We start from the raw sequence: 26,162 nt of genomic DNA, 5'->3' as shown, positions 1-26,162 counted from the left end.
AACAAGAAGTGTTTTAAAGGAAAACAGAACCGAAAGTGTTGTTACCAGTGCTGTAAGTTTTCTATTTAAGACACAAAGACATCACAAAGACATCACACAGACATCACAAAGACATAAGGAATGGGACTTATCTGAGAATTGCAAAGCAATATGTAGTTTGAATATTATCCAAATGTCATACCTGAAGATATTACCCCTCAGGAAGTCTTAGGACATAACACATTGGGTATCAAGTATATCAGGCCGATTATGCTGCTAGCTATGAAACTACATATTGTATGATTCATTATTTGCAACTGCAAATATTTTTTTTTAAATGATATACAGTATGGATCAGTTAGGGACAGCCTTGGCACAATCAGGGCCGGCACCAATACTAGGGCGCCGGCCACTGGAAGGCAGTAGTTATCTGCAGCCAGCCAGCAGCAGCAACAGGTAAGTTACGCTGCTCCCCCAACACCCCCCCCCCCGCGCGCCGGTGCCCGCCCGTGTTAAACTTGCTGCGGCAATCTTCGGCCCCAGCCCCGCCAGCTAGTCAGCTGCAATATGCTGCCCCGCCCCCGGTGCGCTGGACACCAGGATCCTTGTCAATCTCCAGCGGCGCCCGTCCCCTCCCCCCACCCAGAGCGAGGGTAATGCCCGCTGAAATCCCCCCCACCCCAGAGGCAGCGGGGGGGGGGGGGGGGGGGGGGGAATTGCCTTGGGCATTGACAGGGCTTGCACCGGCCCTAGCCACAATATAGCTATGTGGTATGTTCTGTATACTGCGCCTTACATACTTTCCTCATCTACCCTCTGTCAATGCTGGGGATCGGGCCAGCCTTGGCCACAATATAGATGCATATAGTGTTATCCCTCATAGGACAGTCATTGCTAACCGGATTGCTCTTTCCTATGTTACTATTGCCTAGGGTAGTAGTTGTGTGTAGGGCTCTGTGTACTTTCTGCCTATTATTAGTTAATTGCTTATGATGATTGGTAGATGATGACAGATCTTAACGGTTTTGTAATCCCATTTATATCTTTAAGTAGTCTTTTGAAAAGTACATTTTTGCGGATATATCCTGGAGCTTCCAAAGACAGGCTGCTGCCACCTTGTGGAGAATATCAACATTGCTTTTTCTCTTTGGGTTTTACATTAATAGTTAGGAAGTGATAGAGATAAGGGGTGTACACACCCTTCGATTTTGACAGGTTTTCGATTCATTCTTGCTGATAGATGCAAAATCGCCTTGAAATCGAATGGTTTTTAAAATGTTTTTCGATCTGCTTTCAATTTGATTTGCTCTTCTGTCTTCTCTATATCGAAAAGAAAAAAAAATTGTGCAGGCAAGTAAATATCCAATTCGCTCCAGTAAATTGACTGTGTACACTGTACCTTAAATGTAGATCGAAATCGATATCTAATGCTAAGGTACAGATCTAATGCCAAATTGAATGGAAAATTGAATCGGACATCGAATCTAAAGCAAATTGAAGCGTGTGTACACACCTATACCGTAAGCAACATGATGGCAAAGTATGGCATTAAACGGTTTGCCGTCGCCGAACATTCCAGCCATACAATCCCTTAGTTGCGCCTAGGGTTTCCACCTCACTGTTCTTTGATTCCTGGAGATCCCCCCCCCCCCCCCCCTACAATCCTACTCCGGAAAAGTGCATACCCTCCAACCGATTTAGCCGGTACAGTACCGTTTTTAAACGGTCTGTACCGGCTAAAATCCACTGTACCGATTGTACCGGTTTTTGATCCATCAGGTGGCTCTTCATTTCATAGCAGCTGTGACAGGCAAGCCACTCTGCAAATCCTTAGTCTCCCCTCACCTACTAAGAAAATATGGCCCTGTAATGACCTGCACCCGTTCCCAGAGGTGCATTGCGGGTGGAGGCCAGCGTGCGTCGTGTAATGACGTCACGCGGCCGCACCGTGGACCTGCCTGTGCGCTCAGGGATTGTTGTGTACATACAGCGCCCTGTGGCAACACATGTATGGTTGCTTTCTTTGGATGCAGACCATTGCACGGGACTCGAGGTGGATCTGTGAGGAGGTGAGGGAGAGAGCGGCATATGTGCCCTGCGATTATCCGCTACCTTTGCCAGGGGTCATGCGTCTCCACACCCGGGTTCATCTTCACTGGCCTGGGTGGGTGCTGTTTTCACTCCTTGTAGGAGCCGCTGCTGGGACTGCCCGGTGGCCACACCCCCTCTACCAATGACCACGCCCCCTATATCTGTGGTTACATCCCCCTGTACCGATTTTTATGAATAAAATGTTGGAGGGTATGAAAGTGTCCTATTCAAGAGTGGGCGTGGTCTATTCAAAAGTGGGCGTGGTGTCTAATATGTATGGCCACCTTATCACCGAACATTTTCCAGCAGAATAAAATCTGAATAAAGAACCTAGAACCCAACACAAAGCCAAACATAGGTACAATCATCATACATCGATTATCAACATAATACAGAGAGTCCCCTAAAGGGCACAACTTTTTTTTAATCTCAAATACATGGTGCAAAAAAGAAGTACCGATGTTTCGGGGGTACGTAACCCCCGTAGGCTCAAGTCCAACTCACCAGTGTTTGGACCGCCCATGTCTTACACGTGGCGGCAGCAGCAGGCGGCCAGCAGCGCGGTGTACAGGCAGTCAGGCAGCGGAGGGCGGAGGCAGGGCATGCTGGGAGTCTGAGATCATCACCAGTGGCGGGCAGCTGACACAGGATAATACTCGCGAGATGATGACATCATCATATTTGCGAGTGCGTCTGTCAGGCTGCGGAGGCAGGCCTGGCAGGCGCAATGGTGCTTAAGGCGGCGGCTGGACACTGGGGACAGGGGGGGAGAGGCAGCAAATAGGGCTGGAGGCTTTTTCAGCCACCCTGATTCTGGGAGAATGGAGACTGGAAAAGCCTCATTGAGGGTTCCCACCTAAAATGGGAGAATCACGGAAATCCAGGAGAGGTGGGACTGGCAACCCTAGTTGCGCCCTTGCGTTGCTTTTCTGCAGACTATTATCCGCATTGAATGAGAAGATTTGCATTTTGGGACATTGGGCCAAATGTATTAATCCTTAACAAGCGATAACGTAGAGAGTGATAAATCAGCCAGTTATCCCCTAACTGCCATTTATCAAACACTGCCTGTAAAGTGACAGTATGGAGCTGACAGGCTAGTCTTTTATCATACTTTATCACTCTCCACTTTATCCCTTGTGAAGGCTTAATACATTTGCATCATTATGGAGTGAATTTAATAAAGCTTCTAAAAATGAAAAGAGGTGATGTTGCCATAAGCAACCAATGCTATTCAATAATTTCTCTGCCTTTCCAGCCACATCTTATTTTCCTTTACTCTGATTAGCAGGGCATGCTGAAATTTGTAGTTCCAACAACAACTAGAGGGAGCGATGTAGCAAATTGTAGAGAGATAAAGTACCAACCGATCAGCACATTAATCAGAGGAGTATCATATTATATGACCATGCTTCACGTCCCCGAGGGTAATATGAGTCACATGTCCGGTAGGCACCAGAGAGTAGCGGATCTCGGCTGTCGGAAACAGTGACTATTCACTGCATACAGCTTAAACAATGGGACCGGTATATTTTGTCAGCATTATTTAATGTCGATGTGGTCAAAATGTCAACATTGACCACATTGATTATTCATCATGTAGACACATGAAATGTCAATGGGATTAGGATGCTGACGAAATGTCCCTGGTGTTCTAGTGGTGACTTTCCTGGTACGGTGGGTCCAGCAATTCTGGCATTGTTTTCCGGGTCTGGCAGACAGCTGATGCCTAAACCACCAAGCCTCCTCCTGGTTCTAACCCGAAGTGCCCCCCCACCCCCCATACCATAGCCGTACTCTAACCTGTCATCACCCAGCCTTAGCCTAAACTTCCCTTTATTGCCTGACCCTAATCTACTCCCACAGCCTAACCCTAATATCCCCTCCCATAGCCTAACCCTAACCTCCCCTCCCAAAGCCTAACCCTAATCTCCCCTCCTATAGCCTAACCCTAACCTCCCCTCCCATAGCCTAACCCTAACCTCCCCTCCCAAAGCCTAACCCTAATCTACCCTCCTATAGTCTAACCCTAATCTCCCTTCCCATAGTCTAACCCTAATCTCCCCTCCTATAGACTAAAGCAGCCCATACACGGTCCGTTTAACGGATCCGTTTGGGACTTAAACAGCACACATCGTGTCGGATCGCATCCCTAGTGCATGCACTGCGATCCGATGTGTACCTAGTACAAAAAGTATGTGCAGCACATATTTTTGTACCGTACTATGTGATGCGCGGGAGCGCGCATCGCATAGTACAAAACGGATGCCGGCGAACGGCTCCGTGTATGGGCATTTTAACCCTAATCTCCCCTCCCATAGCCTAAAATAATCTCCCCTCCCATACCCTAACTATAACCTCCCCTCCCATAGCCTAACCCTAATCTCCCCTCCTATAGACTAACCCTAACCTCTCCTCCTATAGCCTAACCCTAACCTCCCCTCCCATATCTTAACCCTAACCTCCCCTCCTATAGCCTAACCCCAACGTCCCCTCCCATAGCCCAACCCTAACCTCCCCTCCCATAGACTAATCCTTACTTCCCCTCCCCTCCAATAGCCTAACCCTAACCTCCCCTCCTATTGCCTAAACCTAACTTCCCCTTCCGCAGACTAACCCTAACCTCCCCTCCTATAGCCTAAACCTGACCCCCACCTATAGCCTAACCCTAACCTCCCCTCCGATAGCCTAATCTCTCCTCCTATAGCCTAACCCTAATCTCCCCTCCTATAGCCTAACCCTAACCTCCCCTCCTATAGCCTAACCCTAAACTCCCCTCCTTATCCTAATCTCCCCTCCTGCATTCTAACCCTGATCTGCCTTCCCATAGCCTAACCCTAATCTCCCCTCCTATAGTCTAACCCTAATCTCCCCTAATATAGTCTAACCCTAATCTCCCCTCCGAAAGTCTAACCCTAATCTCCCCTCCCATAGCCTAACCCTAATCTCTCCTCCTATAGTATAACCATAACCTCCCTTCCCATAGCCTAACACTAACCTTCCCTCCCATAGCCTAACCCTAACTTCCCCTCCTATAGCCTAACCCTCAATTCCACTCCCATAGCCTAACCCTAATCTCCCCTCTCATAGCCTGACCCCAATCTCCCCTCATATAGTCTAACCCTAATCTCCCCTCCCATAGCCTAACCCTAATCTCCCCTCCTATAGCCTAACCCTAATCTCCGCTCCCATAGCCTAACCCTAATCTCCGCTCCTATAGCCTAACCCTAATCTCTCATTATATAGTCTAACCCTAATCTCCCCTTTTATAGTCTAACCATAATCTCCCCTCCTATAATCTAACCACTATCTCCCCTCCCGTAGCCCAACCCTAATCTCCCCTCCTATAGTCTAACCCTAATCTCCCCTCCTATAGTCTAACCCTAATCTACCCTCCCATAGTCTAACCCTAATCTCCTCTCCTATAGTCTAACCCTAATCTTCCCTCCTATAGTCTAACCCTAATCTCCCCTCCCATAGTCTAACCCTAATCTCCCCTCCTATAGTCTAACCTTAATCTCCCCTCCTATAGTCTAACTCTAATCTCCCCTCCTAGTCTAACCATAATCTCCCATTATATAGTCTAACCCTAATCTCCCCTCCCTTAGTCTAACCCTAATCTCCCCTCCCATAGTCTAACCCTAATCTCTCCTCCTATAGTCTAACCCTACTCTCCCCTCCTGTAGCCTAACCCTAATCTCCCCTCCCTTAGTCTAACCCTAATCTCCCCTCCCATAGTCTAACCCTAATCGCCCCTCCTATAGTCTAAGCATAATGCCCCCCCCACCCCAAATTTAACCATAAGTACTCTTTCCATAACCTAACTCTACCCCCCTCTACTGCATCCAAACATCTTCATAGTGCTGGACCCCAAATCTTTTTTCCTGCAGACTAACCCCCCTCCCACCCACCACCCTACCCTCTACCAGACTAACCCCCTCCCACCCACCACCCTACCCTCTACCAGACTAACCCCCCTCCCACCCACCACCCTACCCTCTACCAGACTAACCCCCCTCCCACCCACCACCCTACCCTCTCACACATCCTAGTCCTCTGCTGGCGATATTTGTGCAGAATATTAGCTTTTCACATGACTTTGTGGAGACCCTGTCGACATTCTGCACATACCTACAATGTTGACATTTTAACAATGGGCCTAATTCAGACCTGTTAGCAAGGCTCACATGGGGTTCTACTCCGCATGGAGTGTAGTGAATGTTCGCACAACCTTATAAATTGATTGATCCCTGATTTTTACAGGGTGAAAAGGCCCCAAGAGAAATTGTTTTATTGGTATTGGGGGTGCTGTTCCCTACAGCATGGGTATACACATTTTACAAGCAAAGAGGAAAAAGGGCTGTCTGGGGGAACGCAGCCCTTTTCCCTCTTTGCTTGTAAAATCTGTTAGCAAGGCTGCAATTTTTTTCAGATGGCCGAAACCATGCTGCACTGTAGGTGGGGCAGATGTAACATGTGCAGAGAGAGCAAAGGTGCCCATACACTAGAAAGATCTGTGATCTTAGCCTTCCTAGTGTTCGGTTTTTTTTTACCCTTATCAAATGCCTTAATCCTACAAAGGTCAACACCCTAGGAAGGGTAACATTAATAATCAGCCAATATATCAGAAATCACCATAGTCTGTGGGCATCTTTACATTTCGGGGGGGGGGGGGGGGGGGGGGGTTGGGTTGTTCAAACTGAAATCTAATTTGAAGTGTACAAATTAAGCAGCCAGTACAGTAAGCAGCTCCATCTCCCACACGCACGCACGTCCCAGTTTCCTGGCGGCGTGGGACGCGGACCCTGCCCATCTCCGCTTCAGTGAGATGGGCAGGGTTAGAGGGGGGAGCAGGGAGGTTGGATCGAGCGGTGGGGACAGGAAGGGAGCGCCGACCGCAGCCCCCGCAACAATGACAGGCGCTCCATCTGCATTTACTCAGCACAGAAACAAAATAACCCACCCAAATCTAACTCTCTCTGCACCTGTTACATCTGCCCCACCTCCAGTGAAGCATGGTTTTGCCCACCTGCAAAAACTGCAGCTTCGCTGCCTTGAATCAGGTCCAATGTCCGTATCATAACTGTCAACATCGTGGCGTCAACATTATAAATGTCAACAATTTGACTACATCCCCCCAAAAAAGGACACTTGATGCCTGGGTGAGGGTGCACTAGTGGGGGGGGGGGGGGGGCAGAATGCCATGGCAACATGCAGTTTAGAGGGATCTTCCATCCCTAATGTATTGCTTTATTATCCTGTATTACTGAGAAGCGACACCGGGACATGTCGGCAGTTATGTGTTGCTGAGTGCGTCTCCTCACTGTTGTCTCCTCTTTGCATTATAAAATACAGAACCCATTTATTATGTATAATGGAGCTCAGTATGATTCTCATTTAGGTGGTTGCTAAGCGCCAAGGTCACACCACACTGTCACACACTCAGATAGGCCGGCTCGCAGGCAAAGTGCCCTTGACAGTGAGATAACCTTGTCAATGCCGACGCTGGTTATATAAGTCAACAAGCCCCTGACACCGTAGAATTGATCAATGTTAAGTAAGTCCTAGCGATCCTGTAAGTATTCTAGAACTGTAGACGATTTACAGTTTCCCTGAACGCCTTTAACAGCAACGCAAAGTCATTGGGAGTCCTAGGGATTCAATTGCGCTTTCCAAATCTATTCACAACCTACTGAGGCTAATTTGTCGCGGCTTGACCCCGGCCATGCAAATACAGTAATTGAAATTTCTTATTGATCGTGTCAAGTGCTGTAAATTGGAGTTTCGTCTACGGGGACGAAGTGCTTGACCTACACCGGCAAGCGAAGCTGGGTCCTAGTGCAGCTTCGCTTGCACGCACACCAGCCCCGGCATTCCGCAGCGGAACCTGTCTGCACCACCGTAGATAACTGAATTGTCATTTGGGCAGCACATCTGTGTCCTCGTCAAATATCCAGGATTTGCATAGCGAGAAGTGTAAAAATGTCAACATTGGTTAAATGATAGCCTGCGGCCTCTGACTCATTGAGGGAATGTTCTCTGCGTCTGTTCGGGTCTCGTAGGGATGTGAGAGAAGCCGTTTGTTAGTAGTTTGTACAGAGCACTATGTAAATTTGCAGAACGCCTGAGTTTTGCGCGGCATCCCCCGGCTTGGGAAAGAGCAGAGATAAACCAGGAGCCGTGTACGTGTGTCTAACATTGAATATATGAGCTCCTGGCGTTACGGCTGGTGTTGAAGATAGAGTTTGTCTTTTTGCACAGGAAAAATCCTGCATACAGTAAATCCAAAAGCTCAAAGTTTCTGTGTGCCCCCTCCCATCCCCACCCCCATTAATTATATATTTTTTGACCTAGATGCTTGTTGTCACTAGTTTCATACTTGGGGTTTCTTGCTCATTGCCAGGGGTTACATGCTCGTTGCAAGGGGTGCCCATGCTTGTTGCCAGGGGTTTCTAATTTTTATGCTCATTGCCAGGGGTTACATGCTTGTTTTCAGGAGATTACATGCTTATTGCCACAGTGTTACATGCCCGTTTTCAGTAGTTTCTATGCTTGTTGCCAAGTGATTTCATGCTCATTGCCAGGGGTTTCATGCCCATTGCCAGGTGTTACATGCTCATTGCCAGGAGATTAAATGCTCATTGTCATGGGGTTGCATGCACATTTCCATGGGTTTCTATGTTTGTTGCCACGTGGTTTCTCACTTGCTGAGTTGCATGCTCATTGCCAGGGGTTAATTGTTAATTGCCTGGGGTTTCTATGCTTATTGCCAGGGGGGTACATGCCTGTTGCCAGGAGTTTCTAATTTCTATGTTCATTGCCAGGGGGTTACATGCTCGTTTTCAGGAGATTACATGCTTGTTGCCACAGTGTTACATGCCCGTTTTCAGGAGTTTCTATGCTTGTGGCCAAATGATTTCTTGCTCATTGCCAGGGGTTACATGTTCATTGCCAGGAGTTACATGTTCATTGCCAGGGGTTACATGCTCATTGCCAGGGGGTTACATGCTTGTTGCCAGGAGATTAAATGCTTGTTGTCATGGGGTTACATGCCCATTTCCAGGGGTTTCTATGCTTGTTGCCAAGTGGTTTCTCTCTTGCCTACTTGTTACATGCTCATTGCCAGGAGTTAGGTGCTCATTGTCAGGTATTTCTATGCTTTTTGCCAGAGGGTTACGTACTTGTTGTCAGGGGTTTCTAATTTCTATGCTCATTGCCAGGGGGTTACATGTACATTGTTGGGAGATTAAATGCTTGTTGCCATGGAGTTACATACCTATTTCCAGGGGTTTCAATGCACGTTGCAAGGGAGTTACATGCTGATAACATCCCAGGAATACATCACCTCCAGGTAGGGCTGTATGTGCCATTCTCCCCTGACAGACACTAAGGGGGACATTTACTGGGATGCGGTCATTTGGTCTACAGCATGATGGTGGACAGTCATTAGGTTTACACCATTAGGTCGACATGGGAAAAGGTCGACATGGTTCTAGGTCAAAAGGTCATTATTTCGACAGTTCATTAGTTCGACAGGTCGTTAGTTCGACAGGTCATTAGTTCGACAATGTCTAGGTCAACAGAGAAAAGGTTGACATGGGGGTTTTCACTGTTTTTTGAGCCGACATGTGCGACAGGTGGTATTTCATGCCCTACTATCCACTAGGGCGTGGTGGGAGAATAAAATAGTGTGCCGAGCGTAGCAAGCAATGTGAGGGTATGCGGTGCACTTTAAACTGTGTCCATGTCGACTGTGTTCACATTCAGGTAAAAAAAAACAGTGAAAAACCCCATGTCGACCTTTTCACTGTCGACCTAGAAATTGTCGAACTAATGACCTGTCGAACTAACGACCTGTCGAACTAACGACCTTTCCACCTAGAACCGTGTCGATTTTTTCCCAATGTCGACCTAGACCCATGTCGGCCTTTTTCCTGTGTCAACCGAATGACTGTCGACCATCATGCTGTAGACCAAATGATCCCAACTTAATTTATTAAGATGTGTATTCTACTTCACATGTGATGTTGCTAGGGGCAACCAATCAGAAACTACTTCTTATTTATTAAGTACCCTCTAGAAGATAATACACAGGATCTGGTTGTTTGCCCATATGAAGTCGAATACACATCTTAGTAAATTTCCCCCTAAATATCCAGTAGGACCTCTAGCTTCTGTCTCCAACAAGACAACAAGGGCCGTTTCTGTAGATTCCATGTAGACGCCCAGCACCCCACAGCACCAGCACCCCATTATACCACTGAACACCACAGCAGACCTTGGGACTAATTCACGCTGGTTGGGTTATGCGATCCGGCCCGCAGTTTCCCCATTGATAAAGACACTGATTATCGCCCTGTAAGTACTTGTGTATGATGTACATCTGCCTGGAATATGACAGCGGCGCACGTAGGAGAAGCCAGGCGCTGTCAGCTGAGGTCTGTCTGCCTGTTATTTAAGGGAAGGCAGTTGGCAGTACAGTACCTGATGCTGGCTGTCTGATAATGTTGCTATTAAAGACCACTTTGGTTTCATTGACCCTGCCAAGAGCAGGCTGGCAGCCTCACTGAGACACTTTCTGCACTCGTTATGTAGTAATGCAATCAAAGTGGTAAGATGCAAGCAAGCTGTAATTAGTCTTACTGTTCCCAGCGAGCTGTATCTAATCAACCACCGCTGTGTATTGATATCTGTGGTTCTTGTGGTGTTTAAACAAATGTGCGCACAGCAATGAGCCAGGATCCGGGCCTGCGAGAAACACAAACTCTGTACTTTAATTAAAAAACGAAAACATTTTGTTTTTCGAAACGGGCAATAATATAATATACTTATAGCATAATATAGCACCTCTCTTGTACAAACATAGGGTCCCATTCAGACCTGCAAATCCACCCAGCGGCCAAATACATACAATACTGGAAATTATATGGCAGAGTTATATAGCCACACACCAGCAGATGGGTCACACTATGAACAGCCCAATCACTTATACAGTGGGGTAAGTTTAGTGATCAATAACCGAGCCGTACTCACTGTTACATGTACACTGGTGACTGGGCGGAGTTTGAGCGGAGTGGGCTGTCATGCAGCTCACCAGCAGGTGAGGTAGGGTAGTGGTGCGGAATCACAATAAGTGGAAGACATTGGTCTTCCATTGTATGGCTTTAACATAGTCCCACACAATCACAGATAGTTCCACACTTGCTCAGTAGAGATCTTGTCAGCCATCTTGGGGTAGGGCATGAAGCCTCCCTGGAGGACAGGAAGACAATAATATGCACACTCCTCTTACCTACAGTATGCCACACAAAGTCTATGTCAACAGCGGAAGTCAAGCAAGTCATTGTGCACCGGAGTATAATCCTATTGCTCTGCACGGTCGTGGACAAATGTAAAATGTGCACAGAGAGGCAGATGTGAGCGGGGTGTGCCCAAACTCAAATCTACATTGCAGTGTAATAAATATGTCCAGCATTTACAGGCTACATGCAAAAGCAGACAGTATTTACCCTGCATGCAAGAATAAATGACACCTGTATTTGCCGCCTCTTGCAGTACAGCATGATGTTCTCTGGTACATCGTTACTCGCTTGTTTGTCTTTGCTCCCCACCCGCTCCCCTACGTGCAACACAAACTGTATTCATGTGACAGAAATCAAACAATGCTTTGGCTTGAAGGCTGCAAAGTAAGCAGCAGCGATGGGGTCAGAGGTCACTCAGTGTTTGCAGTGTACTTGTTATTGTGCCGACATGTATAAAACGAAGACATGAACATTGATGGCTACAGACGCGCACAGAGATTATCTTACCCATCCCCAGCACACTGTGGAAGATGTGACCTTCCTTCCAGGCTGTGCTATTCCTGCCGCCTTCAATTTCGGGGCGTGATCTGCGTTCATGTTACTCACACGAGGCCCCAAACCCTGTATTTGCCGCTGTGGGGGCAGAACCGGGGCTCTGTGCTCTGTCATTCACAGCTGGTCTGCTCACCGTTCAGGGGGAACTCCCAACTGCCGGCCCCCCACACCACTGGACACTTCCAGCCCCCAGGCGGGACCGCTCCCCCAAAAAACGAGACAGTCTTGAGAAGATCAGAGCAGATGATGAGAGGTATGCAGTAAGAGAGGAGGAGGACAGTGTGCCCTGTGTTCATGCCCCTCCTCTCTAACGGTTGCTGCGCTGCGCAGCACAGCAGAGTACATTTAAAAAAATGGGTGCTGTATGTGCCGAGTGCGCTGCGCACATTGCACCCATTATAAGTACGCCATTAGATTACCGTATAAAACGTAATGTGTTGATTTAGTTAAATGTGGATAAGGCAGGGGGCTAGGCAGGCAGGGGGCTAGGTGCATGGCCAGCAGCTCACGGAGCCACTGGCCATGCCCCCACAGCGGCACAAGGGTGCATGGCCTTGCGGGAGTGAAGCAATTTATATGCCGCGCCCCCTTGTCACCAGGTCACGTACCCAAACTTCGGGCCGACGACTGTCCCATCTGGCATTGGTCTAAAGTTGTGAGGTATGTATTAACTTGCAACTAGATGTGTAGCCACACACACAGCGAGCACATTGATTGGCAAGGTGGTATTTTACTGTAGCGAGGTGTTGATTTAATTGAACGCTGCAAATTCCAAGCCGCGTGAAAAGGTCCGAATTACCCCTGAGTCCCACGGAAGGCCTGATAGAGATCTCCTTGTCTGCAGAAAATAATGATCGTCGGCCATGAAATGATGGATCCTTCGCTGACCAAAGGAACTCCGTACTACTGACGGCAGATATCCAGGTTATAAGATTCAGGGTGCAATAACCTGGACTAACCGCTATGATACACATTAGGCACCATCCGGACTAACCGTAATGTATACACATTAGGCACCATCCGGACTAACCACTATGTATACACATTAGGCGCCATCCTTACTAACCGCTATGTACTGTATACACATTAGGCACCATCTGGACTAACCACTATGTATACACATTAGGCACCATCCGGACTAACCACTATGTATACACATTAGGCACCATCAGGACTAACCACTATGTATACACATTAGGCACCATCCGGACTAACCACTACGTATACACATTAGGCACCATCCGGACTAATCACTATGTATACACATTAGGCACCATCCGGACTACTAACTATGTATACACATTAGGCACCATCCGGACTAACCACTATGTATACACATTAGGCACCATCCGGACTAACCACTATGTATACACATTAGGCACCATCCGGACTAACCACTATGTATACACACTAGGCACCATCCGGACTAACCACTATGTATACACATTAGGCACCATCCGGACTAACCACTATGTATACACACTAGGCACCATCCGGACTAATCACTATGTATACACATTAGGCACCATCTGGACTAACCACTATGTATACACATTAGGCACCATCAGGACTAACCACTATGTATACACATTAGGCACCATCCGGACTAACCACTACGTATACACATTAGGCACCATCCGGACTAATCACTATGTATACACATTAGGCACCATCCGGACTAATCACTATGTATACACATTAGGCACCATCCGGACTAACCGCTATGTATACACATTAGGCACCATCCGGACTAACCGCTATGTATACACATTAAGCACCATCCGGAAAAACCACTATATATACACATTAGGCACCATCCGGACTAACCACTATGTATACACACTAGGCACCATCCGGACTAACCGCTATGTATACACATTAGGCGCCATCCTTACTAACCACTATGTATACACATTAAGCACCATCCGGACTAACCACTATGTATACACATTAGGCACCATCTGGACTAACCACTATGTATACACATTAGGCACCATCCGGACTAACCACTATGTATACACATTAGGCACCATCAGGACTAACCACTATGTATACACATTAGGCACCATCCGGACTAACCGCTATGTATACACATTAGGCACCATCCGGACTAACCACTATGTATACACATTAGGCACCATCCGGACTAACCACTATGTATACACATTAGGCACCATCAGGACTAACCACTATGTATACACATTAGGCACCATCCGGACTAACCACTAGGTATACACATTAGGCACCATCCGGACAAACCGCTATGTATACACATTAGGCACCATCCGGACAAATCGCTATGTATAAACATTAGGCACCATCCGGACTAACCACTATGTATACACATTAGGCACCATCTGGACTAACCACTATGTATACACATTAGGCGCCATCCTTACTAACCACTATGTATACACATTAGGCACCATCTGGACTAACCACTATGTATACACATTAGGCACCATCCGGACTAACCACTATGTATACACATTAGGCACCATCCGGACAAATCACTATGTATACACATTAGGCACCATCCGGACTAACCGCTATGTATACACATTAGGCACCATCCGGACTAACCGCTATGTATACACATTAGGCACCATCCGGACTAACCACTATGTATACACATTAGGCACCATCCGGACTAACCGCTATATATACACATTAGGCACCATCCGGACTAACCACTATGTATACACATTAGGCACCATCCGGACTACTAACTATGTATACACATTAGGCACCATCCGGACTAATCACTATGTATACACATTAGACACCATCCGGACTAACCACTATGTCCACACAGTAGACACCATCTGGACTAACCACTATGTATACACATTAGGCGCCATCTGGACTAACCACTATGTATACACATTAAGCGCCATACGGACTAATCACTATGTATACACATTAGGCACCATCCGGACTAACCACTATGTATACACATTAGGCACCATCCGGACTAATCCCTATGTATACACATTAGGCACCATCTGGACTAACCACTATGTATACACATTAGGCGCCGTCCGGACTAACCACTATATATACACATTAGGCACCATCCGGACTAACCCCTATGTAGACATATTAGGCACATCCAGACGGACCACTATGTATACACATTAGGCACCATCCGGACTATCCACTATGTATACACATTAGGCACATCCAGACGGACCACTATGTATACACATTAGACACCATCTGGACTAACCACTATGTATACACATTAGGCACCATCCAGACTAACCCCTATGTATACACATTAGGCACCATCCAGACTAACCACTATGTATACACATTAGGCACCATCCGGACTACTAACTATGTATACACATTAGGCACCATCCAGACTAACCACTATGTATACACATTAGTCACTATCCGGACTAATCACTATGTATACACATTAGGCACCATCCGGACTAACCACTGTATATAACACATTAGGCACCATCTGGACTAACCCCTATGTAGACATATTAGGCACATCCAGACGGACCACTATGTATACACATTAGACACCATCTGGACTAACCACTATGTTTACACATTAGGCACCATCCAGACTAACCACTATGTATACACATTAGACACCATCCGGACTAACCGCTATGTAGACACATTAGGCACCATCCGGACTAACCACTATGTATACACATTAGGCACCATCCGGACTAACCGCTAGGTATGCACATTAGGCACCATCCGGACTAACCGCTATGTAGACACATTAGGCACCATCCGGACTAACCGCTATGTATACACACTAGGCACCATCCGGACTAACCACTACGTATACACATTAGGCACCATCCGGACTAACCGCTTTATATACACATTAGGCACCAACAGGACTAACCACTACGTATACACATTAGGCACCATCCGGACTAACCGCTATGTGGACACATTAGGCACCATCCGGACTAACCACTAGGTATACACATTAGGCACCATCCGAACTAACCGCTAGGTATGCACATTAGGCACCATCCGGACTAACCGCTATGTAGACACATTAGGCACCATCCAGACTAACCACTATGTATACACATTAGGCACCATCCGGACTAACCACTATGTATACACACATTAGACACCATCCAGAAGGAGATTTTCAGACTTGTAAGTGTTTATACTTGGAGTGTAAGTCCCCAAATCTCCATCATCCTCTGACTAGTACAGTAGACATGAAGCTGCCTCTATCCAGTACACCAACACACCCACCTCATTCAGTCTCCATGACCATTTCTGCAAGTATGACCAACTGAACATCTGAAGCATTGTTGGAAATTACAGACAGCACTTGAGTGAATGGACCAGAACATCAACATTTATTGGTTTGTGGAGACTTTGGACCTTATTCTGGTGTACACCCAACGGCATTGCGTGTGGATTAAACGCCACCCGTCCCCCTCACTCGCCGAGTACCCCGCAAGGCTATGAATGGATGCTTTGCATAAACATTGATTTGCAGCCTTGGGTGCGGGTGACAAATCAAACGATTTGGAAGGCACATGCAAAACGAAGCACTCTCTGGTGTCTTAGGTTTGCGTGTTCCCTGTACTGGAAGAGGGTGGTCTGGTGACATCTGGTGATGCCAGGTGCCCATCTCCCGCAGTAGTGTCACTGCCTACTTTCCATGTGCATTAGGAAATCATCGCTCCCCCATGTGAACACGCAGTAAAGCGAGCGGATCAGAATAAGGGCTTTTTGCCCGAAGCAACCAATACGATTGTAGCTACCATTTACTGTACCTAGTACATTCTGTACATTTTTTGTTAGTATCTCATTGGTTACTTCTGTTGACGTTTTGATGCATCACCCGACTCACCCAGGAGACCGTTCCACTTGTCCACGTCCCCTCTAACCAGAAGTATCCTTAGCAAACCAGACTTAGCTACTTATTAAAAAAATATACTGACAATATTGTGCATTTTTGTCAGAAATAAATTAAGCACAGTATGATCTCCGCCCGCGCGGCGACACCAATTTAATGCTCAATTTAAAATTGAGCAGATGAAAGTGGAACAAACGAGCCGGTCTGTGAGGGCTGCGTTTGATTGAATATTTATTGCAATATTTTGTATATCTCAGTTACTGCTGCTTCACTTTGAAGGATTCTATAAGTATAAAGAGAGATGAGGAAAATTTGCTCTTCAGAGATGATTTTTGTTCCATTTATTCATGAATATCGACTTACTGCACTTTCTGATATTTATTTATTTATTTATTTATTAACAGTTTCTTATATAGCGCAGCATATTCCGTTGCGCTTTACAATAGCAGACAGTGATACAACAAAACAGGGTATTTACAGACAGTCAAAATGTAGGAGGGCCCTGCTCGCAAGCTTACAATCTATAGGGAAATAGGCATTGATACATAAGGATAGATACTGTATTCTTTATTGCATCGATTCCACCAGAACGCAAGGTTCTATGACTGGTTCTGGTATTTGATAAGCTTGCCTGAAGAGATGAGTTTTTAGGGAACGCTTATAGGTTTGGAGACTGGAGGAGAGTCTTATTGTGCTTGGGAGGGCATTCCACAGAGTTGGTGCAGCCCGTAAAAAGTCCTGCAGTCGGGAATGGGAGCGGGTAATGAGTGTGGATGAGAGACGCAGATCTTGGGAGGAGCGTAGAGGTCGTGTATGATGATATTTTGAGATAAGAGAAGATATGTATGTTGGTGTAGTTTGGTTTATGGCTTTGTGTGTAAGTAGAAGAATTTTGTATTGAATACGGTAGAATACAGGTAACCAATGAAGTGACTGACAGAGTAGCTTTGCAGACGATGAATGTCTGGCTAGGAAGATTATAAAGGTCTCTCTTTGGTACTGCCAAGAAAATTATTATTGCGTCATCATTGGGTGTCTTCACAACTAGGGTTGCCAATCCCGGGGCATTTTTTCAATCCCGGAATTCGGGATTGAAAAATGCCCAATTCCGGGATTCCCGGGATTGGCTTTCCTAATCAGGATGCGAGAGAGGCGGGAGACCTGGGGGGAAAGTGACAGGCGGCATCCTGGGCAGTGTGGCAGTTTCTGGGCATGATTATGCAGGTTCTGGTGCCGTCACCAATAGGAGCAGACAGAGGTAGTCAGAGGCCGGTCCCCAAACAAGGGGGACACGCCAGAAGTGACCCCGATGTAGAACTGGGGCTCAGTCAGCGGTGCTGGCCGCTCAGAGCAGATTCAGGCTCACGGGGATGAGGGAGCAGCATATGTGATGGATGCTAATTGCAGTTTTAAGGCTCTGTACGTGACAGGTGCTGCAGCGCCGGGGCTGTGTGTGACAGGTGCTGCGGGTGGGGACATGGCCGTGTGCATTACTGTGTCTGCTGTGCTGTGCCGTACGCAGCTCTCAGTGACTGTGGGCTGTGTCAACCCGCCCCGGCCGCCCGCATATTTACTTACAGGTGCGGCCGGGCGGGTGATGAGCTGGGCGGATATACAGTAGCCAGGCGTGTGTGGCGGGAGGATGTAGCCTTTGTCGGTCGATGGTCTGGGGGTCCGGGTAAAGGAGAATGCAGGCTGGGTGGGAGGGCGGGCGGCGGGAGGTCAGCACAGGAGTCAGATGAGGAGGCGGCGGCTGTTGTGTGCCCTGCGCAGCGTGACCTCTGACATCGTCACGCTGCGCAGAGCTGCACTGCCCGGGATGGGAGAAGCCGGGCAGCGTCTGAGCACTAGCTCAGACGCTGCCCGGCATTAGACTGCGCATGCGCAGTCTAATCCCGAAATCCCGGGATTGGAAACTCCAATCCCGGGATTGAAATCCCGGCGTTTTAGGGGCCAAATCCCGGGATCCCGTCGATCCCGATCCCGGGATTGGCCACCCTATTCACAACTCTCCGTTGTTCCCATTGTTATTCTGGGAGTTTTGCAATAAAGTTTTTTTTTATTTTTTTTATTGCCCGGATGTGCATAATGGCGGCATTCTTTGTGTACATTGTACAGGATCCCCTCAAGGATATAGATTTCGTTTGTACAGTATTCACAAATTTATTTTTGCGGCATCCCCCAGATCCTGGCCCCCTAAATCTTCCTAATAGAGCCGTCCCTGGCACCTCGCCTGACATTTGCTCATAAAACTTTTCACACTTCGCTGGACAAATGATCCTATGAATATAAAGAATTGAATTTCCATCTGAACACTATTAATAGACAGACTGGGGTTCAGGTCAGAATGGGAGTTCTAGTGAAGATGGGCCACTGTGTCACATAGAAGTTACACTAACGGCATATTTCCAATGGCACTGCTTAACCCGAAGACGGCATCTATGGGGCTTTGCACCTCTGGTGGAATGATGAGTTTAGCTGAAGCTGCTACTGTACCGGTTTGAACAGCACAGTCCCGATATGGGAGGACACGGTCCTAATGTCCCGCTTTTGGCTAATTCATCCTCATGCGGAAGTTAGGGTGGATGTGGGCAGAAGGATCCAGCAGGGCCACACTGAGGCTGGAGGGAGATAAATGCCATACGGAAGTAAGAAGGGGGTTCTTCACCATTAGAGCAGTTCAGTTCTGGAACGCTTTGTCAGATAACGTGGTAACAGCGACTACAGTCAATGGGTTTAACCTAAAACTGGATAAATTCTTGGACATGAAGGGAATCATATAATAATGACAGTCGAGTCATGGCTTAGACTAGACTAGACCTAGTCTCGGTAATGAGGAGGCATAAGTAAAACTGACTTCATGTTGAATGCTTAAGGTTGCAATAGCCATTGATACCACTAGGGGGTGCCCTTATAATCACAATAATAATAATAATAATAATAATAATAATAATAATAATAATAATAATAATAATAATAATAATAATATAATATGTCCTAGATTTAGTATGTAATACAGACACGGTGTCTAACAATCACTATAGTAAACTCTGAGTGTAGCTCATTATTGTATTATAGACATCTGCAATAAATAATTGAGCTGTCTATTCAATTTGCATCTCATTAATATTTATTGGTATTTATAATACACTACTGCTGAGTGCTAGAAAAACGATGGCCACTAACCACCATGTAGTGATCGGAATGATACCCTGCATGTTTTCAAACCCATGCAGTTCCTCCTGCATGGGTTTGAAAACATGGCGTGGTACTTCTAGCACAGTATGGTCTGTATTTCAGCACTGATATGCAGACCAGACATGTGCTAGAAGCACCACAGCAGAGTTACCATGAACACGTTTGCACGTCTCCCGCAGCACAGTACAGATCTGGCACTGTGGAGGGGGCTGCAGACGGAGCCCGGGTCCATCCACCAGGGATAATCAATGCTTGTTACCTCTGTGTTATGTGTGCTGGGCTGCACGCTGCCCCCTGTCCCTCAGTGACCGGCTGTATTCCAGCAGTGACAGCTGTAATACACATGTTCTTCTGTGATTTATAACCCTTTACTTAAGATAACAGCAAAAACGTCTGCACCCATGGAGAGCCAGAGGTGTAATTACTCCCGGCTATAGAATAGCATGGAGAGAGCCTCACAGGAAAGGTCTTCTGTAATAACACGGTGCTATGTGCCAGGCGTTGCTATGGGATACAGCACATTTGTGCACGTGGCAACCTGACCGTAAAGGAGAGCGGGAATATATCTATATCGCCCCCTTATCTGCTGCTGTAATAGAGGGGAGGGAACACCAGCAAATCAACCCCTGTCAAGTTACAGGCTGGGTTTGAAAAATGACACATATGATTTGATTGGCTGCTGCATTATCACCGGTCACTTTATCACTTCACCAGGCGTAATGAAATCTGCCCCACAATTCGGGATTCATTATTACCTGCCCCTATTCTATCAGCAGACCTGTGCATACTAGCAGCTCCCCACAGCAATTTCCACAAATCTCAGCTAATATATATTTTGTTTCTACTCTGCAAAGCTGTACATGATAAATAGCACTATACAAGTAATTACATGTAAAAGGTTGGGGGCGGGGAGTTATCAAGAAAAGTTTAAAACTATGTAAAGAATTTTTTTATTTTTTTATTATGTGCAGTAAAGTATATTTCAGAGCGTAATTAACACAATAAAAGCACTTATTCTGCATTAAGACTTTCTAGGCAATCTGTAACAGAAGAAATAAGATTTGCTAAATATTTATCACCTTAAGTTCCCTACTGTATAAAATGCTAACGGGAGATGTTTCTGCCATCTAGTGGTTAAACTTCATATAGCAATGAATATTTATCGCCTTCCCTAATGTATAAAATGCTAACGGGAGATGTTTCTGCCATCTAGTGGTTAAACTTTATATAGCAATGAATATTTATCGCCTTCCCTACTGTATAAAATGCTAACGGGAGATGTTTCTGCCATCTAGTGGTTGAACTTCATATAGCAATGAATATTTATTGCAGAGGGGGTTTCCACAGCCAGGCCATTCTGCTGCGGTGCAACGTTCCTGCAAACCAATCAGCAGCTTCGGTATGTGTGCTACTGGGGTGTTCTGTCTCCATCAGTGACCACCTGTACTGCAGGCATCTGAAATCCCCTCCGCATAAAAGATTTTGGAGTAAATTTTCTAAGGCGGGAGATCTATTGCAGATGGGATGTTGCTATGGGCAACCAATCAGAATCTACATTTTATTTTGCACCTTCTAGAAGGTAATAGATAGTATCTGATTGGTTGCCCATAGGAACATCCCATCTGAAATAGAGCTCCCATCATAGCAAATTTCCCCCTTTGTAGTAATAAATGACACTTAGGGGCAAAGTTATTTTGCAGTCATTTTTTGGGGGGATTCTCAATATAAATCACTTACCCACCCCTGGATGTAATGGTCTGCAGTAAATATGGGGGGAATTTACTAAGATGTGTATTCTACTTCACATGTGACTATGTTGCTAGGGGCAACCAATCAGAATCTTCATATGTATTTAGCACCCTAGTCTAGAAGATAGTAGACAGGCTCCCCTCCTGGCATCATAAAATGTCTGCCCCCATATAGCAGACAGTTCTCTGAAACTGTCTGCTGTATGAGGGCGGACATTTTGTGATGGTCTGTTTTTCATAGCATCAGAATGGAGCCAGGAGGGGAGGCGGGACCACCACAGCGAATACAGGTAAATCTGCGAGGGATGGGGGGGGAGGGGGGCATGGGCTGCCAGGGGGGGGAGGTGGAGGTTGAGGTGGGGGTGTGTGTGTGTGCTGCTTTATGATCGGCTGGGGGGCACTTAAATTATAGTTACGCCACTGGCTGAAAGTACAAAAATGCCAAAGAACATTTTGAATTTAAGCCTCGGGACTGCTTGATTGTGATGGGGTCTTGATCTTGTGAATGCAAGACCACGCTCCCTTGTGTATGACCATTTGGGGGCGTGGCTACATGCCACGCCTCCTAACATTGACACATTCACACAGCTATGAACTCAAGTCACTGCCGGATGCCGGACTGAAGCCCCCCCCCTGCTGATCCATACACATGTACAAAGGGCCTGATTCAGCTTTGTTACCAAAGCAAAAAAGAAGCAAGCAATGGGGAAAAACCATTCTGCGCTGCAGGTGGGGCTGGGAGATGGTGGCGGCCTCTGGAGACTGCCTGGCTGCACTGCTCCTACACTGTGAGAGGAGCCGGCTTCTGCTGTACATATCACAGTGCAGCATCTGGCTCCTGTCAGTGAGGAGGAGCCGTCATGTTTATCACTCCGGGGTCTGGGAGATGGTGGCGGCCTCCGGAGACTGCCTGGCTGCACTGCTCCTACACTCTGAGAGGAGCCGGCTTCTGCTGTACATATCACAGTGCAGCATCTGGCTCCTGTCAGTGAGGAGGAGCCGTCATGTTTATCACTCCGGGGTCTGGGAGATGGTGGCTGCCTCCGGAGACTGCCTGGCTCCATTGCTCCTACACTGTGAGAGGAGCCGGCTGCTGTACATATCACAGTGCAGCATCTGGCTCCTGTCAGTGAGGAGGAGCTGATATGTTTATCACTCCGGGGTCTGGGAGATGGTGGAGGCCTCCGGAGACTGCCTGGCTCCATTGCTCCTACACTGTGAGAGGAGCCGGCTGCTGTACATATCACAGTGCAGCATCTGGCTCCTGTCATTGAGGAGGAGCCGGCATGTTTATCACTCCGGGGTCTGGGAGATGGTGGCTGCCTCAGAGACTGCCTGGCTCCACTGCTCCTACACTGTGGGAGGAGCCGGCTGCTGTACATATCACAGTGCAGCATCTGGCTCCTGTCAGTGAGGAGGAGCCGGCATGTTTATCACTCCAGGGTCTGGGACATGGTGGCGGCCTCCGGAGACTGCCTGGCTGCACTGCTCCTACACTGTGAGAGGAGCCGGCTGCTGTACATATCACAGTGCAGCATCTGGCTCCTGTCAGTGAGGAGGAGCCGGCATGTTTATCACTCCGGGGGCTGGGACATGGTGGCTGCCTCCAGAGACTGCCTGGCTCCACTGCTCCTACACTGTGAGAGGAGCTGGCTGCTGCTGTACATATCACAGTGCAGCATCTGGCTCCTGTCAGTGAGGAGGAGCCGGCATGTTTATCACTCCGGGGTCTGGGACATGGTGGCGGCCTCCGGAGACTGCCTGGCTCCACTGCTCCTACACTGTGAGAGGAGCCGGCTTCTGCTGTACATATCACAGTGCAGCATCTGGCTCCTGTCATTGAGGAGGAGCCGGCATGTTTATCACTCCGGGGTCTGGGACATGGTGGCGGCCTCCGGAGACTGCCTGGCTGCACTGCTCCTACACTGTGAGAGGAGCCGGCTGCTGTACATATCACAGTGCAGCATCTGGCTCCTGTCATTGAGGAGGAGCCGGCATGTTTATCACTCCGGAGTCTGAGAGATGGTGGCGGCCTCTGGAGACTGCCTGGCTGCACTGCTCCTACACTGTGAGAGGAGCCGGCTGCTGTACATATCACAGTGCAGCATCTAGCTCCTGTCATTGAGGAGGAGCTGGCATGTTGGGGTCACCTCTTGGCAGTGACACCGGAAAGCTGCCTGCACCCCTGTAGTGCCGTCACTGGCATCTTACTTCCTGCAGCCATGCTGTGCAATTATAGGGCTACTCAGCAATATCAGTAATCAGGCCCTGTATCCAATCTGTGCTAGGAATATGTCACCTATACAGGTGGAGCCTTCCTCATCTAGCCCTTTCATAGGATTAAGTGAGTAATACGATTACTCTGCTAATCTGCTACTGTATTGTTCTATGTATTGTATTGCAGCTGAGAACAATAGGATAGCCATGGTGAGCCAAGATAGTTGAGAAGGTCTCCATCTGTAGGTTACCTATACTGTATATAATCTGCAATATTCTCATAAAATGTAAAATAAGTGGCACCGTGTAATCATTATATTTAGATAAATACTGATCGCAGATATCTGAGATACAGTTACAGGTAGACATGGCTGACATCTTGCTCACTTTATGTTTCCTGGTGCTGTAGGTTCCGCGTTACTGCACATTATCACAGTACTACGTTCTATATATCTCTATTCAGTGATGTGTAATATAATGGCACTATATCAGTATATATCAATGTTCCTGAATGTATCATTTATAGTTCATTATATCAGCTGTGTTACTGTTGGGATGTACAGTAACAAGGGAACAATCCCGGCCCTTCAAAAGTGATCGGGAAATTCTGTGTGGAATAGAAGCAACAGAGGGTGCGATTGGTGGAGAAACGCGCAAAATTCGGCAACAAAAGTTGTATATTATATGGACAGCGTCCCTTATCGTTAGAACTGACTGTTTTGTACATATTAACGGTATGTTTTAGAGTTCGAGTTATGGTCAGCACCCCTGGGATAAGGTGTAGGGTGCCTAATACACAGCGCGTTTCAGGTCCCTGCCTGTGGAAACGGCTGCATAAACCATCGTCATCATCATCACCACACAGTTACTAAACTTGATAATAATGCAACTTTTTATTTGGTTTGGATTTAATCCACTGTCACCATAAATGCCCCCAGCCCATTGCACTGCGGTGTCACTGACCACTTGTGTTTGTATTGTGCAGGTAGAGGAAGCTCTGGAGACCGTGAAAAACGCGACAAACGAGCAAGATCTGGCTTACCGCTTCAAAGAGTTCGGCAAAGAGATGGTCAAACTGAACTACGTGGCAGCGCGAAGGCAACAGGTAACCCAGGAGAACCGCTGTTCCACATGGGGCTGATAAATGATACTGCCAGAAATGTCATAGTGGGGGTGCAAGAGAGGGGGCTGCTGCTGCTGCAGAGGAAGGCAGGGCGCCTCTGTAATGATACATGATAGGAACGTGTATGTATAAGAACATTAACCGTTGGATCCATTGTGATGCCGGCCAGATGCGGTCAGTGGTGGCAGTATAAACAGGATTAGACACACCTGGGGTTATGTGAGCCTTCCTAAAAGGTGCATCTACTGTACCAAACATGTTAGGGTACATTCTTTTGCAGAATTTTCACATTTAACCTGAAAAAAAAAAAAACAGTGTAATTAAAAGTGTAAAAAAGTATAGAGTTCAGAGAGGGGCGTAGAAGCCTATCGTTGGCCCCCAGGGGGCAGTGTACTTGGCTTTGCTGCTCTGTATTCTGATATCTGGGGGTGACATGTAATAGGATGCCATTTTTGTTAAGGTTCCAAAATCGCACTAAATCACATGTTTGAAAATCACACATTTTTTGCCCAAATCGCAGTTAGTAGAATGCGGTATTTCAGGTAGAAATGGAATTTGCATGCGATTTATGGTGATTTTTTGTCCTGGAAATGTGAGAATTGTAGTCACAGAAATGTGCGATTTTTTACACATGTTGGTTTTGGTAATTTTAAAGGAAACGGCATGGGGCCAAACCAGAAGCACCAGACTTCACCATACTTCGTGGACAGCACCAGACTTCAGCCCTGGATGGGGGTCCCCACTTTCATGGGGGGTTCTGACTCCCACACGGAACCCATCCAGGGCTGACCAGCCATGGTGCTCATGTGACGGCCAGGAGACCTTGTATAAGTGTCCCCTGGCTGGGCCATGACACCGCTGGCTGTTGGAGCCCGATGCTGGTTCCAAAATACTGGGGAACCCATATTTTTAGAACCAGGACCAATCCAACAGCCCAGGGCTGGTTTCAGATCAGAAATACAGGGGACCCCTACGCTTTTTGTCCCCTGTATTTTTGGAACCATGACCATCTCAATGAGCCCTGGGCTGGTTTGCCTTTTTTTTTTTATTCACTTTTACATTTTTTGTGCACAGAACCAGAATTTTGGTAA

The 26,162-nt window shown here is 47.1% G+C and overlaps 1 protein-coding gene across 4 annotated transcripts in view; it reads left to right on the top strand.

The window, feature by feature from the left end:
- CTNNA2 (catenin alpha 2) overlaps positions 1-26,162 on the top strand; it is a 1,425,647-nt gene that overhangs the window by 286,542 nt on the left and 1,112,943 nt on the right. For all 4 annotated transcript variants that reach the window (XM_083180541.1, XM_083180424.1, XM_083180611.1 and 1 more), the window contains exon 5: positions 24,934-25,053. In XM_083180541.1, coding sequence (XP_083036667.1) covers positions 24,934-25,053 — 120 coding nt within the window. The remainder of the gene's footprint in view (positions 1-24,933; positions 25,054-26,162) is intronic.

The sequence above is a fragment of the Crinia signifera genome, chromosome 1 (assembly GCF_055691185.1).
Source record: "Crinia signifera chromosome 1, ASM5569118v1, whole genome shotgun sequence".
In the NCBI taxonomy this organism is placed as follows: domain Eukaryota; kingdom Metazoa; phylum Chordata; class Amphibia; order Anura; family Myobatrachidae; genus Crinia; species Crinia signifera.
The sequence above is the reverse complement of the archived record's forward strand: the minus strand, read 5'-3'. Positions and strand labels throughout refer to the sequence as shown.